Source organism: Entelurus aequoreus, linkage group LG07 (genome assembly GCF_033978785.1).
Source record: "Entelurus aequoreus isolate RoL-2023_Sb linkage group LG07, RoL_Eaeq_v1.1, whole genome shotgun sequence".
Taxonomy (NCBI): domain Eukaryota; kingdom Metazoa; phylum Chordata; class Actinopteri; order Syngnathiformes; family Syngnathidae; genus Entelurus; species Entelurus aequoreus.
Genome location: NC_084737.1, coordinates 75,383,416 through 75,400,170, shown reverse-complemented (window position 1 = coordinate 75,400,170; position 16,755 = coordinate 75,383,416). Strand labels below are relative to the sequence as shown.

At 39.0% G+C, this 16,755-nt stretch overlaps 1 protein-coding gene across 1 annotated transcript in view; it reads right to left on the bottom strand.

Moving 5' to 3' along the window:
• The window catches only part of LOC133654258 (protein SOGA1-like), a 232,345-nt gene that overhangs the window by 148,901 nt on the left and 66,689 nt on the right, over positions 1–16,755 (bottom strand). Inside the window, 1 exon segment of the mRNA XM_062054484.1 lies at positions 10,631–10,780. Coding sequence (XP_061910468.1) covers positions 10,631–10,780 — 150 coding nt within the window.

Sequence of the window (16,755 nt, the reverse complement as noted above, 5' to 3'; positions counted from 1 at the left end):
GGGGGGGGGGGGGGTGGAGTCACAAAAGAAGTCAGTATCTGGTACTTCAGGCAGTGCCAGAGGTGGGACCAAGTCATTGCTTTGCAAGTCACAAGTAAGTCTCAAGTCTTTGCCCTCAAGTCTCGAGTCAAGTCCCGAGTCAAGACAGGCAAGTCCCGAGTCAAGTCCAAAGTCAAGACTGGAAAGTCTCAAGTCGAGTCCCAAGTCCTGCATTTTGAGTTTCGAGTCCTTTCAAGTCCTTTTAACCACAGACTAATATTTTTACACAGATTGTGTATGCTTTTAAAACGCTGTATTTATTTATTAAAACAAGTGCATTTGAAATTGCAGGAAAAAAAATAGTGCTGACATTGCAATTCATAATAGCACTATTAACAGTAATTTTAATAGTTTAAACAATTTTAAACATTTAACTCATTCCTTTCCAGAATAAACACATTTGCAAAAACAAACATTAACATACTATTGGTTGTATTTTATGAAAATAATATTACCACAGAGTTGAGAAGGAGCAAAGATCTTCAATATTTGTATGTGAAAATCACAAATAAATCTTCTGGGGGAGGATGACCCCCCTAAAACACAATTCACCAGCCGCCACTGATTATGATGCATTCTCATTTTAGGCAAAATATAAGACAATACTTTCTTAACAGTATAATTCTAACCAGGAATAAGTCTTCAAATAACAATATTCAAATACTAACATTGTTGGGTAAGACAGCATTTGGTTTTATTCTGAATGTAGTGAAACAAATTGGTGGTTTTAGCTGATATAAAGACTTTCAGGTGTTTATATATGTTTAAGTATTTGGCAGACGCTTTTATCCAAAGCGACATACATAAAAAATACATATAAAACAATCACTGTAAACATGATCATTTAAGGGAAGAATGTAATACAAAATATCAATACAAAGTGTCAAGACAGAATAAACTCTCTGCTGCAGCAACAGAGTTACAGTCTATAGGTCCCTAAAATATATAGATATCTAATGTATTCATACATTGTTTATGTAGGACATACGCATGTATATATAACCTAATCATATTGTTTCTTCAATTTAAAAATAGCTTACCGTTTTTTCCCTCTTCTCTGGGATTATATTCCCAGTTTTGATCTCGGACGTCTGGTCACTTATAGCGTATAAGAATATTATATTACTGTTAAGCAAACTATGAATAATAAAACTCGCCAAAACATGTGTCCGTTATCATAGCTACACGTATGACAAAAAACCGCGTGAAAATGAGTGGTATTCAGTGAGGTAAAATGAATTAAATGCGCTGACGGTTCATTGCTCCTGCCAAATGAATTGCACTGAGTGGAGCGGATCACCACTCCAAGATGGCGGCCCCGCGTCTCGTCTGCGCCAGTAGACAGTAGCGCTCGATGCTGCGTACCCTTATAAGATGTCTATGGTTATAACGTTAGCAGTGAGTTTACAGCCTCACTGATTTAACTACACAGCAAATAAAAGTCATGTTACTTAGCCAATAAACGTTAGCTTACATTCAAAACTTACCCTTCTTTGTGCAACTTCAAATGTCGAATGAAGTTGGAAGTTGTTGCGTCTCCGTCTGTAATATTCCAACTGCGTGATTTGCATACGCAATTCGTTTTTTGTTGACCAAGTCGTAGTTTTTATACCCGAACGAAACCAACTTTGGCATAATTGTTTCTCACTGCCGCATTGTTTGACAACTCATGTTCGGTGGTTGTCCTGCAATTTGATTGGATGAGAGCTGTGTGATGAAAACAACGTAGATTTAATTTGATTGGCTGTTGTACTGACAGCACACACGCTGACAAGCAGCACACACGCTGATAGACAGACACACACGTATAAAATGAAAGATACGGAGCGCTCCCAAATAACTTTTTAAGCTTTGGGTTTTGGGGAAAGTAGCAAGTCATGTCAAGTCAAAAGGCTCAAGTCCAAGTGAAGTCACAAGTCATTGATGTTAAAGTCTAAGTCGAGTTGCAAGTCTCTTTACATTTTGTCAAGTCGAGTCTAAAGTCATCAAATTCATGACTCGAGTCTGACTCGAGTCCAAGTCATGTGACTCGAGTCCACACCTCTGGGCAGTGCAACACATCTCCTTCGCATAGAGGTGATCAGGTTGTTGATTGTGGCCTGCGGAATGTTGCTCCACTCCTCTTCAATGACTGTGCCAAGTTGCGGGGTATTGGCAGGAACTGGAACACGCTGTCGTACACGCCCGATCCACAGCATCCCAAACATGCTCAATGGGTGACATGTCCGGTGAGTATGCTGGCCATGCAAGAACTGGGATGCTTTCAGCTTCCAGAAAGTGTGTACAGATCCTTGCAACATGGGGCCGTGCATTGTTGTCATGCTGCAACATGAGGTGATGGTCTCGGGTGAATGGCACAACAATGGGCCTCAGGATCTCGTCACGGTATCTCTGTGCATTCAAGATGCCATTAATAAAATGCATTTGCGTTCGTTGTCCATAACATACGCCTGGCCATACCATAACCCCACCCCCACCATGGGCCACTCGATTCACAACGCTGACATCAGCAAACCGCTCTCCCACACGACGCCACACACGCTGTCTGCCATGAAAAGTGAAAACCGGGTGTCATCCGTGAAGATAACACCTCTCCAACGTACCAGACGCCATCGAGTGTGAGCATTTACCCATTCAAGTCAGTTACGACTACGAACTGCAGTCAGGTCGAGACCCCGATGAGGACGACGAGCGTGTAGATCAGGGGTCACCAACCTTTTTGAAACCAAGAGCTACTTCTTGGGTACTGATAAGGCTACCAGTTTGATACACACTTAAATAAATTGCTGAAAATAACCAATTTGCTCAATTTACCTTTAACTCTATGTTATTATTAATCATTAATGATATTTACACTTAATTGAACGGTTTAAAAGAGGAGAAAACACGAAAAAAATGACAATAAAATTTTGAAACATAGTTTATCTTCTATTTCGACTCTTTAAAATTCAAAATTCAACCGAAAAAAAGAAGAGAAAAACTAGCTAATTCTAATCTTTTTGAAAAAATAATTTATGGAACATCATCAGTAATTTTTCCTGACTAAAATTAATTTTAGAATTTTGATGACATGTTTTAAATAGGTTAAAATACAATCTGCACTTTGTTAGAATATATAACAAATTGGACCAAGCTATATTTCTAACAAAGACAAATCATTATTTCTTCTAGATTTTCCAGAACAAAATTTTTAAAAGAAATTCAAAAGACTTTGAAATAAGATTTAAATTTGATTCTACAGATTTTCTAGATTTGCCAGAATATTTTTTTTGAATTTTAATCATAATAAGTTTGAAGAAATATTTCACAAATATTCTTCGTCGAAAAAACAGAAGCTAAAATGAAGAATTAAATTAAAATGTATTTATTATTCTTTACAATAAAAAAAATAAATTTACTTGAACATTGATTTAAATTGTCAGGAAAGAAGAGGAAGGAATTTAAAAGGTAAAAAGGTATATGTGTTTAAAAATCATAAAGTCCTTTTTAAGGTTGTATTTTTTTCTCTAAAATTGTCTTTCTGAAAGTTATAAGAGGCAAAGTAAAAAAAATAATGAATTTATTTAAACAAGTGAAGACCAAGTCTTTAAAATATTTACTTGGATTTTCAAATTCTATTTGAGTTTTGTCTCTCTTAGAATTAAAAATGTTGGGCAAAGCGAGACCAGCTTGCTAGTAAATAAATACAATTTAAAAAATAGAGGCAGCTCACTGGTAAGTGCTGCTATTTGAGCTATTTTTAGAACAGGCCGGCGGGCTACTCATCTGGTCCTCATGGGCTACCTGGTGCCCGCGGGCACCGCGTTGGTGACCCCTGGTGTAGATGAACTTCACTAAGATGGTTTCTCAGAGTTTCTGCAGAAATTCTTTAGTTGTGCAAACCAATTGTTGCAGCAGCTGTCCGGGGGGCTTGTTTTGGACGATCATGTAGGTGCACCTGCTGGATGTGGAGGTCCTGGTCTAGTGTGGTTATACTTTTGTGAGGCCGGTTGGATGTACTGCCAAATTCTCTGAAAGGCCTTTGGACGCGGCTTATGGTAGAGAAATGAACATTCCAATTCATGGGCAACAACTCTGGTGGACATTCCTGCAGTCAGCATGCCAACTGCACGCTCACTCAAAACTTGCGACATCTGTGGCATTGTGTTGTGTGATAAAACTGCACATTTCAGTGTGGCCTTTTATCGTGGGCAGCCTAAGGCACATCTGTGCAATAATCATGCTGTTTAATCAGCATCTTGATATGCCACACTTTTGAGGTGGGATGGATTATCTTAGCAAAGAAGAAATGCTCACTTACACAGATTGAGACAGATTTGTGAACAATATTTGAGAGGAATAGGTCTTTTGTGTGTACAGTAAAAGTTTTAGATATTTGAGTTCAACCAATGAAAAATTGTAGCAAAAACAAAAGTGTTGCGTTTATAATTTTGTTCTCTGTATAACAACAATAAAGAGAATTATTATTATTTTAAGTTTTACAATATTTTGATTTGTATCCTTATTAGAATTGTAACATATTTTTATAGTGTGTTATATTTACACTGCTGCCAAATCTGCATATAATCTAAACACCTACATAAATCAATAATGAAATAATAAAAACAAAAATACAGTATAATAGTATCAAAAATAAGTATTACTTCTATTATGTCATGATCCGTGGTCCGGATCATGTTTTCGTTATGTTCTTTTAGTTTAACTCCAAGTAGTTCCTGTTTTTTGTGCACTTTTGTTTGTTTTGGTTGCCATGGTTGCGTATGATTTTCACCTGCCTCTGGTGTTCGGACGCTCACCTGGCTCTAATCAAGAGACTATTTAAACCGCCTTTGCCAGTCAGTCGGCCTGGCGTCATTGCTCGTTTCATGTTTGATTCCATAGTTATGCTAGTTGCTTGTTTCATGCAATATCATAGTTCATGCTGTTTGTTTGCTTCGAGCTATTGTCACGCAACCCTCTACGTAAGTCTTCAGTGTTTCCCATAAACTGCCAAGATACCTGTGGCGGTGGGGGCGTGGCTATGGGCGTGGTCACCATGACATCATCAAGTGATTTGCATAATTTACTACAATGATATTATTTTCTCTAAAAAGCCTCAAAAAATGTATACTTACTAATTAATATGAACAGTATTGTTTTAAACGTCCATCCATCCATCCATCTTACAATATAATTACAACACTTTATGTACATATTTATATACAGATTTGAACAATAAGTTATTCACTGAAATATATTTATTAATTGTGGTTCGTACAAAAAATATATCTTATAAAATATAAAAGCTTAAATGTCTCTTAAAGCTCTGCCCCTTTAATTAGTGCATACTAAATCATTTAACTTTAGCCTACTACTACAACCATATTATTTACCAGCAACATAAAGTGAAACAGAGGCAGAGGTGTCCTGCCACAGTCAGTAACAAATAAACAGAAAACAGTAGTGGTCAAATACAAATAAGGCAACAAGAGAAGTATCCTACACTTCTCTTTTGTAAAGTAAATCTGAACAGCCTATATGGGCATCTACATCAATCAATCAATCAACTATATGATTTGCCTGAGAAGCTGGACAGGACAAAAAAAAAAAAAAAATGTTTTATTATTTTTTTATTTTATTTGTGGCGGACGTAATTCTTTCGTGGCGGGCCGCAACAAATAAATGAATATGTGGGAAACACTGGTCTTGTTTATTTCATGCCACAGTTAGAGAATTTTTGCCTTGTCCATAGTTCCATGTTTCCTGCGCTAAGTTTTCGCCTTAGCTTCCGCGTGCGATAGGCACGCTTGCCTTTGTTGTTTGCCTGTTACTTTGTAGTTAGATTAATAAATATGTTCCTACCTGCAAGCCTTGTCCGGAATAGTCCGTTTTCATCCCGGGAGAACAAACCTCGCAGCAAGCTGCGACCCCCTCGTCATCACATATTAATTGTTATTATTTAATCATTTTTCATGACATCGATGAAAGGATTATCCCCCAAATTGTACATGGCCGTTGTTGTGGAGAAGGTATCCTTTAACCATTTCAAAATGGTTGTTGGCAGAGATACCGAGATGGTGCATATAAAGCCTTAAGACCCTCAAGCCTTCTAAACAGCAACTACTTTGTGAGTTTACTGCATGGCTCCGCTGGCTTACGCAAGAATATCGATATTAAGCTAAGCCTGCAGACACGACCAATCGATTCTTCACAAACACCTTTGTGTGAACAGTCTGCAGTGTTGTCGGCGGTTCAATCCCATGGTCCAGTCTGTTTATTCTTCACTGCAAACATCATTTCTGTGTATAAAGTATCTTCTCACACTATTTTTACTTGATATATACCATACTTTTTAATCCAAGGAGAGATACAGGTAAGTGTGACATTCCACACACACACACACATTCCCTGAATCATATCAGCAATGTGAAGAATTCCCATCTCTGCAGGGTTGGCATGGCTCAACACAACAACAGAGGCAAACATGAAACCATGTCTGCACGGCAGAGAGCTGTCAAATTAACGCTAAGCCTGACATGTGAGAAGAAAAGCAAGCGGTCTGCAAGACACAAACAGTACTTTCTCTCCACATTATTGCTCCTGCACCACAGCAGAAACACGTTTGTTTGCAGTAATTCAACCGCAGGGTTTGATGTTAAAGCCTGAGCCAATATCTCAAGTCACCAATTTGTGGTTGTTTTTAATTAAAAAGCAGAGCACTAGCACAGTTTAGAACCGGAGCATTACTTCACCATCGTGTTACCTGCTGAAAGAAATCACAGGGTGAATATTTGGTTCCCTTGGTTACACACGGTACACAGAACTTCACCCTTTTACTGTTAACATCCTACATCCTGTATATGCTACACATTCCGCACTAAAAAAAAAGGATCTAACTTTTCACCAATATAAAATTTAACAAAATACAGCACAGGCCAAAAGTTTGGACACACCTTCTCCTCATTCAATGTGTTTTCTTTATTTTCATGACTATTTACATTGTAGATTGTCACTGAAGGCATCAAAACTATGACTGAACACATGTGGAGTTATGTACTTAACAAAAAAAGGGGGAAATAACTGAAAACATGTTTTATATTCTAGTTTCTTCAAAATAGCCACCCTTTGTCCTGATCACATTTTCGCACACTCTTGGCATTCTCTTGATGAGCTTCAAGAGGTAGTCACCTGGAAGGGTTTTCACTTCACAGGTGTCATAGTTTTGATGCCTTCAGTGACAATCTACAATGTAAAAAGTCATGATGATAAAGAAAACGCATTGAAATGAGAAGGTGTGTCCAAACTTTTGGCCTGTACTGTATGTTAAAAAAGAGCCTGTTACGGTCTGGTTTGGGTGTTTTGTTGGTCGTGACCCCAAGATCCAGAGACGGCAGGCGAAGTGCAATTAAAATGTTATTACCGTATTTTTCGGAGTAAAAGTCGCTCCGGAGTATACACTACCGTTCAAAAGTTTGGGGTCACATTGAAATGTCCTTATTTTTGAAGGAAAAGCACTGTACTTTTCAACGAAGATAACTTTAAACTAGTCTTAACTTTAAAGAAATACACTCTATACATTGCTAATGTGGTAAATGACTATTCTAGCTGCAAATGTCTGGTTTTTGGTGCAATATCTACATAGGTGTATAGAGGCCCATTTCCAGCAACTATCACTCCAGTGTTCTAATGGTACAATGTGTTTGCTCATTGGCTCAGAAGGCTAATTGATGATTAGAAAACCCTCGTGCAATCATGTTCACACATCTGAAAACAGTTTAGCGCGTTACAGAAGCTACAAAACTGACCTTCCTTTGAGCAGATTGAGTTTCTGGAGCATCACATTTGTGGGGTCAATTAAACGCTCAAAATGGCCAGAAAAAGAGAACTTTCATCTGAAACTCGACAGTCTATTCTTGTTCTTAGAAATGAAGGCTATTCCACAAAATTGTTTGGGTGACTCCAAACTTTTGAACGGTAGTGTAAATCGCACCAGCCGAAAATGCATAATAAAGAAGGAAAAAAACATATATAAGTTGCACTGGAGTATAAGTCGCATTTTTTGGGGACCTTTTTTAATAAAACCCAACACCAAGAATAGACATTTGAAAGGCAATTTAAAATAAATAAAGAATAGTGAACAACAGGCTGAATAAGTGTACGTTATATGAGGCATAAATAACCAACTGAGAACGTGCCTGGTATGTTAACGTAACATATTATGGTAAGAGTCATTCAAATAACTATAACATATAGAACATGCTATACGTTTACCAAACAATCTGTCACTCCTAATCGCTAAATCCCATGAAATCTTATACGTCTAGTCTCTTACGTGAATGAGCTAAATAATATTATTTGATATTTTACGGTAATGTGTTAATAATTTCACACATAAGTCGCTCCTGAGTATAAGTCGCACCCCCGGCCAAACTATGAAAAAAACTGCGATTTATAGTCCGAAAAATACGGTATTAACAACAACCCTACTCTACGTCACACGATCATGTGACGCTCATCATCTCTCAAAATGGCTCGGGAATCTCTTTGAGATTGACATTATTTTGATCACATTTATTTACTCGCAAACTTTGTACGTCTTTAAGTAATAGCTTCAATACAGTGGCAACTTGTTTTTCCACTCTACTGGTAGTTTAATTGTAACTTTACTTATCGGGCAGGATTTTTTTTTATATGTTAACTTCGTCTGACTCCTTCTAAGGCTGGGGTGTCCAAAGTGCGGCCCGGGGGCCATTTGTGGCCCGCAGGTCATTTTTTAACGGCCCCACGGCACATTTTAAAAATACGATTGAAAACAATTAAAAACATGATAAGTGGTATAAAAGAGCAAACAGGTGAAATGTAACAAGAAAATGTCGCAATGTATACTCTAATAACACAAAGCTGCCTTCAATGTCATTATAATTATTGACCTATTCAAGGCTCCAATTACGTCACATCTGAGATATTTTGGGGGAAAATGTTGCATATTTTGTGTTTGCCATATAAAAATCTGAGCTGTTTTTTATAAAGAAGGGCCTAAAACGAACAAACGAAAAACATAAACAACAATAAAACGTATAATTGACGGATAGATCTGAAGTTGATCTCGAGATTATTGTGTTAAAAGTAAACAGTAAAAAAAAAAAATAGAATTTATTTTTTAACACTATAATTTTAGTGTGATTTGTTTTTAAGTGTCAGTGCTAAAAAAATAATAATGAATTAAAATCAATGTTGTTATGAGTTATTGACCTTTTTAAGGCTCCAATTATTATATAATCTCAAATATTCCACTTGAAAATTTTATTTTGTGAAAATATTGCATATTTTGTATTTTTTCCATAAAAAAACAGGCTTTTCTTTGACAACAAGAGCATACAACTTAAATCTTTAAAACCGTTATATTGACAGATAGACCTAATGTGGAGCTAGAGATTTAAAACTTGAATAATAATAAAAATAATAATACTGAATAATGACACTTTTTTTTGTTTTTTTTTTGACCAAAACCCTTTGGGGTCACCGGGATCAAGCCTGAGTGGAGGCCTGAATGTATATTTTTTATACATATATTGTATTGGTTTTTAAAATAAAAAATATCAAAATGGCCCCCGCTTGCTTTGATTTTTCAGAATGCGGCCCTCAGTGGAAAAAGTTTGGACACCCCTGTTCTAAGGCATGATGAAAATCGATTCTATTTTGTTGATGATGTATTTAAATATAAAGGTTTTATAGTACTAATTATTTGTACCAGAGAAACACAACACTAACAAGCAGATCGATACAGTAACTGAATGTCAAAAACACCACCCAAGAAGAATATTATTGGTGCAGGAAAGAAAACATGGTTATGTCCAATAGAGAAGAGACACTAAGTGATTCAATCATTTGAAGTACAACTGAACATGAATCTTCCAAACAGCCAAAAAGCAAGCAAACACATTATTTTGGTGGCAATCCAAAGCTATTAGGAGAAAGTTGGAAGTACAATTGAATGAATTGTCAAGAACAATTGGTGCAGCCCTGCAGGTATCTTGCACTAATTAGTGACGGAGGAGGACAACAAGGGAGCTTTCTGTCTCTTCCCTAGCAACAATCACAAATCTCAATCAATAGAAGGATAAAAACACTGAGCCTCGCTAACTACTTGTATCCAGGGAACAAAGTCCAAACCCCCCAAATCCACTGCCAGCTACCCAGTCATCCATCTAGTCCTGACCCACTTCGGGTCTGGGGCCAAGACCAGAAGCATCAACGACAGCAGACATGGGGACAAAGAGGACTGATCAGTGTGCTCAGAAGGAGGCCAATCTTGGGAGCGCTGAACACAAACATTGTTGGGGTTTGCTTGCCAGGTTTTGGTTTTTTCTTCACTCAAATTGTATCCTTGCTTTTTAAACACTGTGTTTTGAAGGCTAAACTTGGTCGCCGAGTCTTTGGTGTGGAAGAACCAAGGGTCAGCAGGAGAAGCTGACCGTAGACTTTCTTTTATGGACTCTGGATTGGGTTTACACAGCCTTTAATTGCCATTATTTTCCTTCCTTTATAGCCCACACACTGGGTCCCCAGTTGTCCCCCCATGTCTTCTACTCGCATCTCATTAAGTCCCTACCTTGTCAATCTCCTGCTGCAGGACCTGTTTGGACACCTCCAGGTCTTGGAGTCGGACTCGGAGCTCCTCGTTCTCTTCCTCGAGACGAGCCCTCTTCTTCTCTCCGCCGTCGAGCTGACTGTGGAGACGGATGGACACATCTTTGGCCACCTGGAAGGACGAGGAGCGAGACATTACAGAATGACTGACTCATTTTAGTGGATAATAAACCTGCAGTACACTGCTATACAAGCACCCAGGCGTTCTGTCACCCCCAATGACATCATCACTAGTGGACTCTGTAGTTCTTTGCTAACGGGAAATAAAACATTTTTGACTTCCCAATGGAAAGTTTAAACTGGAACGCATTTCCTTCTCGGAAAGTCAATAGCCTTTCAAAGATGGCTGCCCTGCGTGTAAACAATAAAAGAAGCTTCTGTAATATCCGTTATTAGCACTTATAGTTTTGTCGCACTAAATCAGTTATATACGTTGTATTGTTTACATATTATGTAAAGTTGCACACAAAAAAAAATTCACATCAAAATTGCGATTTTTATTTATCTTGATTCCAAATTGATTCATAATGTTAAAAAAAAAAAATTAATTCAATCTTTTTTTTTAAACTTAAATAAGAATGCATTTTTAAACAGAAGTATTTAGACCAGGGGTCACCAGCCTTTTTGAAACCAAGAGCTACTTCTTGGGTACTGATTAATGCGAAGGGCTACCAGTTTGATACACACTTAAATAAATTGCTGAAAATAGCCAATTTGCTCAATTTACCTTTAACTCTATGTTATTATTAATCATTAATGATATTTACACTTAATTGAACGGTTTAAAAGAGGAGAAAACACGAAAAAAATGACAATAAAATTTTGAAACATAGTTTATCTTCTATTTCGACTCTTTAAAATTCAAAATTCAACCGAAAAAAAGAAGAGAAAAACTAGCTAATTCGAATCTTTTTGAAAAAATAATTTATGGAACATCATTAGTAATTTTTCCTGACTAAAATTAATTTTAGAATTTTGATGACATGTTTTAAATAGGTTAAAATACAATCTGCACTTTGTTAGAATATATAACAAATTGGACCAAGCTATATTTCTAACAAAGACAAATCATTATTTCTTCTAGATTTTCCAGAACAAAATTTTTAAAAGAAAATCAAAAGACTTTGAAATAAGATTTAAATTTGATTCTACAGATTTTCTAGATTTGCCAGAATAATTTTTTTGAATTTTAATCATAAGTTTGAAGAAATATTTCACAAATATTCTTCGTCGAAAAAACAGAAGCTAAAATGAAGAATTAAATTAAAATGTATTTATTATTCTTTACAATAAAAAAAAAATGTTTTACTTGAACATTGATTTCAATTGTCAGGAAAGAAGAGGAAGGAATTTAAAAGGTAAAAAGGTATATGTGTTTAAAAATCATAAAATCCTTTTTAAGGTTGTATTTTTGTCTCTAAAATTGTCTTTCTGAAAGTTATAAGAGGCAAAGTAAAAAAAAATAATGAATTTATTTAAACAAGTGAAGACCAAGTCTTTAAAATATTTACTTGGATTTTCAAATTCTATTTGAGTTTTGTCTCTCTTAGAATTAAAAATGTTGGGCAAAGCGAGACCAGCTTGCTAGTAAATAAATACAATTTAAAACTAAGGCTGAAACGACGCGTCGACGTAGTCGACGTCATCGGTTACGTAAATACGTCGACGCCGTTTTTGTGCGTCGACGCGTCGCATAATTACGTCACACTACCGTCATGGCGGAGCGCAAAGCAGACTGTGCGAGCGAGGGGAAAAACGCACGCCAAAAGTCGTCAAAAGTGTGGGAGTATTTCAATACACAGCCTAATAATGTTGTTGTGTGCACACTGTGTCGAGCGGAAATGGCCTATCATAGCAGCACAACGGCTATGAACGAACATTTGAAAAGAAAACCATCAACCATCAACTACTCAATCGTCCGCGTTAGCATACGTTGTCATCATTACACAAATACATGAATGTGTCATTTGTATCTGCTAGGGGTGTAACGGTATGTGTTTTGTATTGAACCGTTTCGGTACGGGGCTTTCGGTTCGGTACGGGGGTGTACCGAACGAGTTTCTAAGCTAAAGCTAACTTTAGCTGCTAAAGTCTTAACAAGTTGCTTTGCTTGTCTGCCTCTGTCTCAGCACGCAGCATTGTCCCACCCATACAACCATCTGATTGGTACACACGCAGCATTGTCCCACCCACACAACCATCTGATTGGTACACACGAAGCATTATCAGCCAATCAGCAGTGCGTATTCATAGCGCATGTAGTCAGCGCTTCAGCGTGGAGCAGATAGGTGTTTAGCAGGTGAGCATCAGGCAGCGGACTCTCCCCAAATGATAATAAACACCTCCCAGTCAACTACTAGTAACATCACTATGAGCCCGTTGACCTACTAGAAACTTAAACTGCAGCTCAGCTCGCTCGCAGTCCTGGTTTGAGGTGAAGGCTAATTAGCTCTCAGTTCCAGCCACATCGACCCCTTCTGAGCGCCTATTTTCAGCTGCTGGGAATATTGTAAACAAGAAAAGAAGCAAAGCAAGTAGACATGCTAACCTTTCTTCATTACAACTGTTAGACACTCACTGGAATGAGTAGAATTGGTTATTGTGTACTGTGTTGGACTGGATGTTTATTTTGCACATTTTAAAAGCAATACTTAATGTTTACAGTGCTCCAGAATATTTAGATTGGCACTTTTTTGTATTGGATGTTTATCTTTATTTTTGCACATTTTAGCAAATAAGCAATACTTTCACTTTTGTTGAAATGTTTACACTGTTGTTACAGAATATTTCGTTTTGCACTTTTTTGTATTGGACGTTTATCTTTATTTTTGCACATTTTAAAGCAAAATAAGCAATACTTTTACTTTTGAAATGCTTACACTATTGCAGAATATTAAGATTTGCACTGGATGTTTACTTTTATATTTGCACATTAAAAAGCAAATAAGCTACTTTTAATTTTGTTAAATGTTAAAAGTTTTAAATGTTTACATTGTTACAGAATATTTTGTCATGTTGTTGTCAATGTTGACTGAGTGGCCATACTTTTTTTTTTTTGTAAATAAAAACCATGCCTTTTGAAAAAACTGGCCTACTTTTATTTTTTCATCTTCATTTTAAATAATAATAATAAAAAAAATCGGTAAAAGGAAAAATAATCTATAGATGAATCGAAAAATAATCTATAGATTAACCGATTAATCGAAAAAATAATCTATAGATTAATCGATAGAAAAATAATCGTTAGCTGCAGCCTTATTTAAAACATAGAGGCAGCTCACAGGTAAGTGCTGCTATTTGAGCTATTTTTAGAACAGGCCGGCGGGCTACTCATCTGGTCCTTACGGGCTACCTGGTGCCCGCGGGCACCGCGTTGGTGACCCCTGATTTAGACCATCTCCATGCAACCAGAGGAAGCTTTTCTAACCTGACCCCGGCTTAGAAAAAGTTTCACTATAATTATTGTACCAAATAATACATTGCGAAAAATCGGTTAGAATCGAGAATCTGTTGAATAGCGAATCGATTCTGAATCGTATTGCCACCCCAGGAATCGGAATCGGATCTAATCGTTAGGTGCCCAAAGATTTACGCACCTAATATTAGGGCGGTCAAAAATAATTTATCACAAATAATTTTTGCATTAATCATGCATATACACCAGGCCTGGGCAATTATTTTGACTCGGGGGCCAAATTTTGTGAAAAAAATGTGTCTGGGGGACGACACACACACACACACACACACACACACACACACACACACACACACACACACACACACACACACACACACACACACACACAAGCGCTGAAAATCTGCTGTACGGTATAAGTGTGCGTGGGCCCTATTTTTAGGAACACTAATACAAAATCTCACAATCAATCAATCAATGTTTATTTATATAGCCCTAAATCACAAAAGTCTCAAAGGGCTGCACAAGCCACAACGACATCCTCGGCACAGAGCTCACACAAGGGACGTCGATGTGAATGACTATGAGAAACCTTGGAGAGGACCGCATATGTGGGTAACCCCCCCCTCTAAGTACAGTCCCTAGTGGATCCAACATAACAGTGAGAGTCCAGTCCATAGTGGGGCCAGCAGGAGACCATCCCGAGCGGAGACAGGTCAGTAGCGCAGAGACGTCCCCAACCGATGCACAGGCGAGCGGTCCACCCCGGGTCCCAACTCTGGACAGCCATGGTCACCGGAACCGGAATAACCCGGCGAGGGGGCAAAGGAGAAAAGAAAACGGCAGATCAACTGGTCTAAAAAAAAAGGGGGGTCTATTTAAAGGCTAGAGTATACAAATGAGTTTTACAATAATGTTTGATTGAATGCTAAAAACGTTATGACTGACCGTCTTAAAAACGGAATGGAATTTTACATTATTTTACTGAATGAGACACCCAGAATGTACTTGAAAATAAAGAATGTGGGATTTATAATATTAACTATGAACGATAAAACACTGAATATTGACAACATATGAAGGTCACTGTTAGGATCCGCTGCCCGGATCATAGTTTTACGTTCAAGTCACTTGTGTTTTCAGCACCTTGTTTGGTTTCTGTTGCCATGACGGCAGATTGTGATCACCTGCCTCTGGTTAGTGTTTGGGACGCGCACCTGTTGCCCAAGCGCTAATCAGAGGGCTATTTAGTCTTTGCCCGGGCAGCACTCTGCCTGGCTTCCTAATTTGCTTTCACGCAACAGCTAACGACCACTTTGTTTCCTGCTAGCTCTCATGCTACATTATTTTGCTTGCTAGCTCCCACGCTAGTCGTTTTGTTTTTTCCTGTCTGATTTAGTTCTTCAATAAATCATTTTTCCTACCTGCAAGCTGTGTCCGAGCCCGTCTGCATCATTGGGAGAACACCATCGCACCTCGATGCGACCAGGTCGTTACAGTAGGAAGCCAGCAAGAAGAAGTTCTCTCGCAGCGAGCATGTCGGAGGAGATGGACGAAGGTGCGTGGATGGTGTTGCGAGCGATGGAGGCGGAGACTCTCCGCTATTCCCCCTCGGAGCGCCAGGACCTGATCTGGGGTCCTAACGGAAAGTTGGTCCCAATCCACTCCGTTTGGCCCGAGGACATCGCCACACCTCCGCACCACCGGACGCGTCAGCGAAGACGGAAGCCACCAAAGAGGTCTTCACTTCGCTGCAAAGACGCGCCACTCCCACAGACTCCTCCACCACCGGTACACAGTAAGCAACATTCAGCCCAAGATTCCCCTCCTCACATGTTTGGCAACCCTATCGACCACTTTGCCAAACATTTCACCGATTGGGCTGTCAGTCAGCTGGAGACCCACACAGATGACGTCATCCCGCCCACTGTGGATGACGTCAGAGACGAAGAATTTTTTTTAAATTCTTCTGCTCCTTTTTATCAGCCACCTCCTAAGGACTTGAATTCTAAGATAAGACATTATCAGGACATTTTTGTGAAATGTAAATCTAGTCAGTCCCGGTCACCTGATTTTCTAGCTCCACCCCCAGTGACTATTGCTCCGCCCACTGCACATATTTTTTCCCCCTGTGCTCCCACCCAGTCTCAAGTGGGGAGTAAGAAAATACATTTTGGACAATTTAGAGGAGAGGATTCAGCCCTCCCCCGGACCTCCCACCACCCACCCTTGAAGACGGTTCCAATCCGCAAGGAGCGCGTCTGGGATCCGCTTTTTGAGGGGGGGGGCTAGTACTGGGAGCTGTGCGAGTGGGGTGGCACAACGGCGTGCTAAGCCGCAACCTCCTGCTCGGCCACCGCCACCTGTCCTTCGGCCTGCTAAGCCGCAACCGCCAGCTAGGCCACCTGCACCTAAGCTAGCGCCTAGGCTAAGGCTAGCACCAGCTCCACCACAGGTACCAGTACCTGCACCTCGGCTGGTTCCCACACCAGTACCTGCACCTCGGCTGGTTCCCACACCAGTACCTGCACCTCGGCTGGTTCCCACACCAGTACCTGCACCTCGGCTGGTTCCCACACCAGTACCTGCACCTCGCCTGGTTCTCACACCAGTACCTGCACCTCGGCTGGTTCCCACACCAGTACCTGCACCACGACTGGTCCCCGCACCAG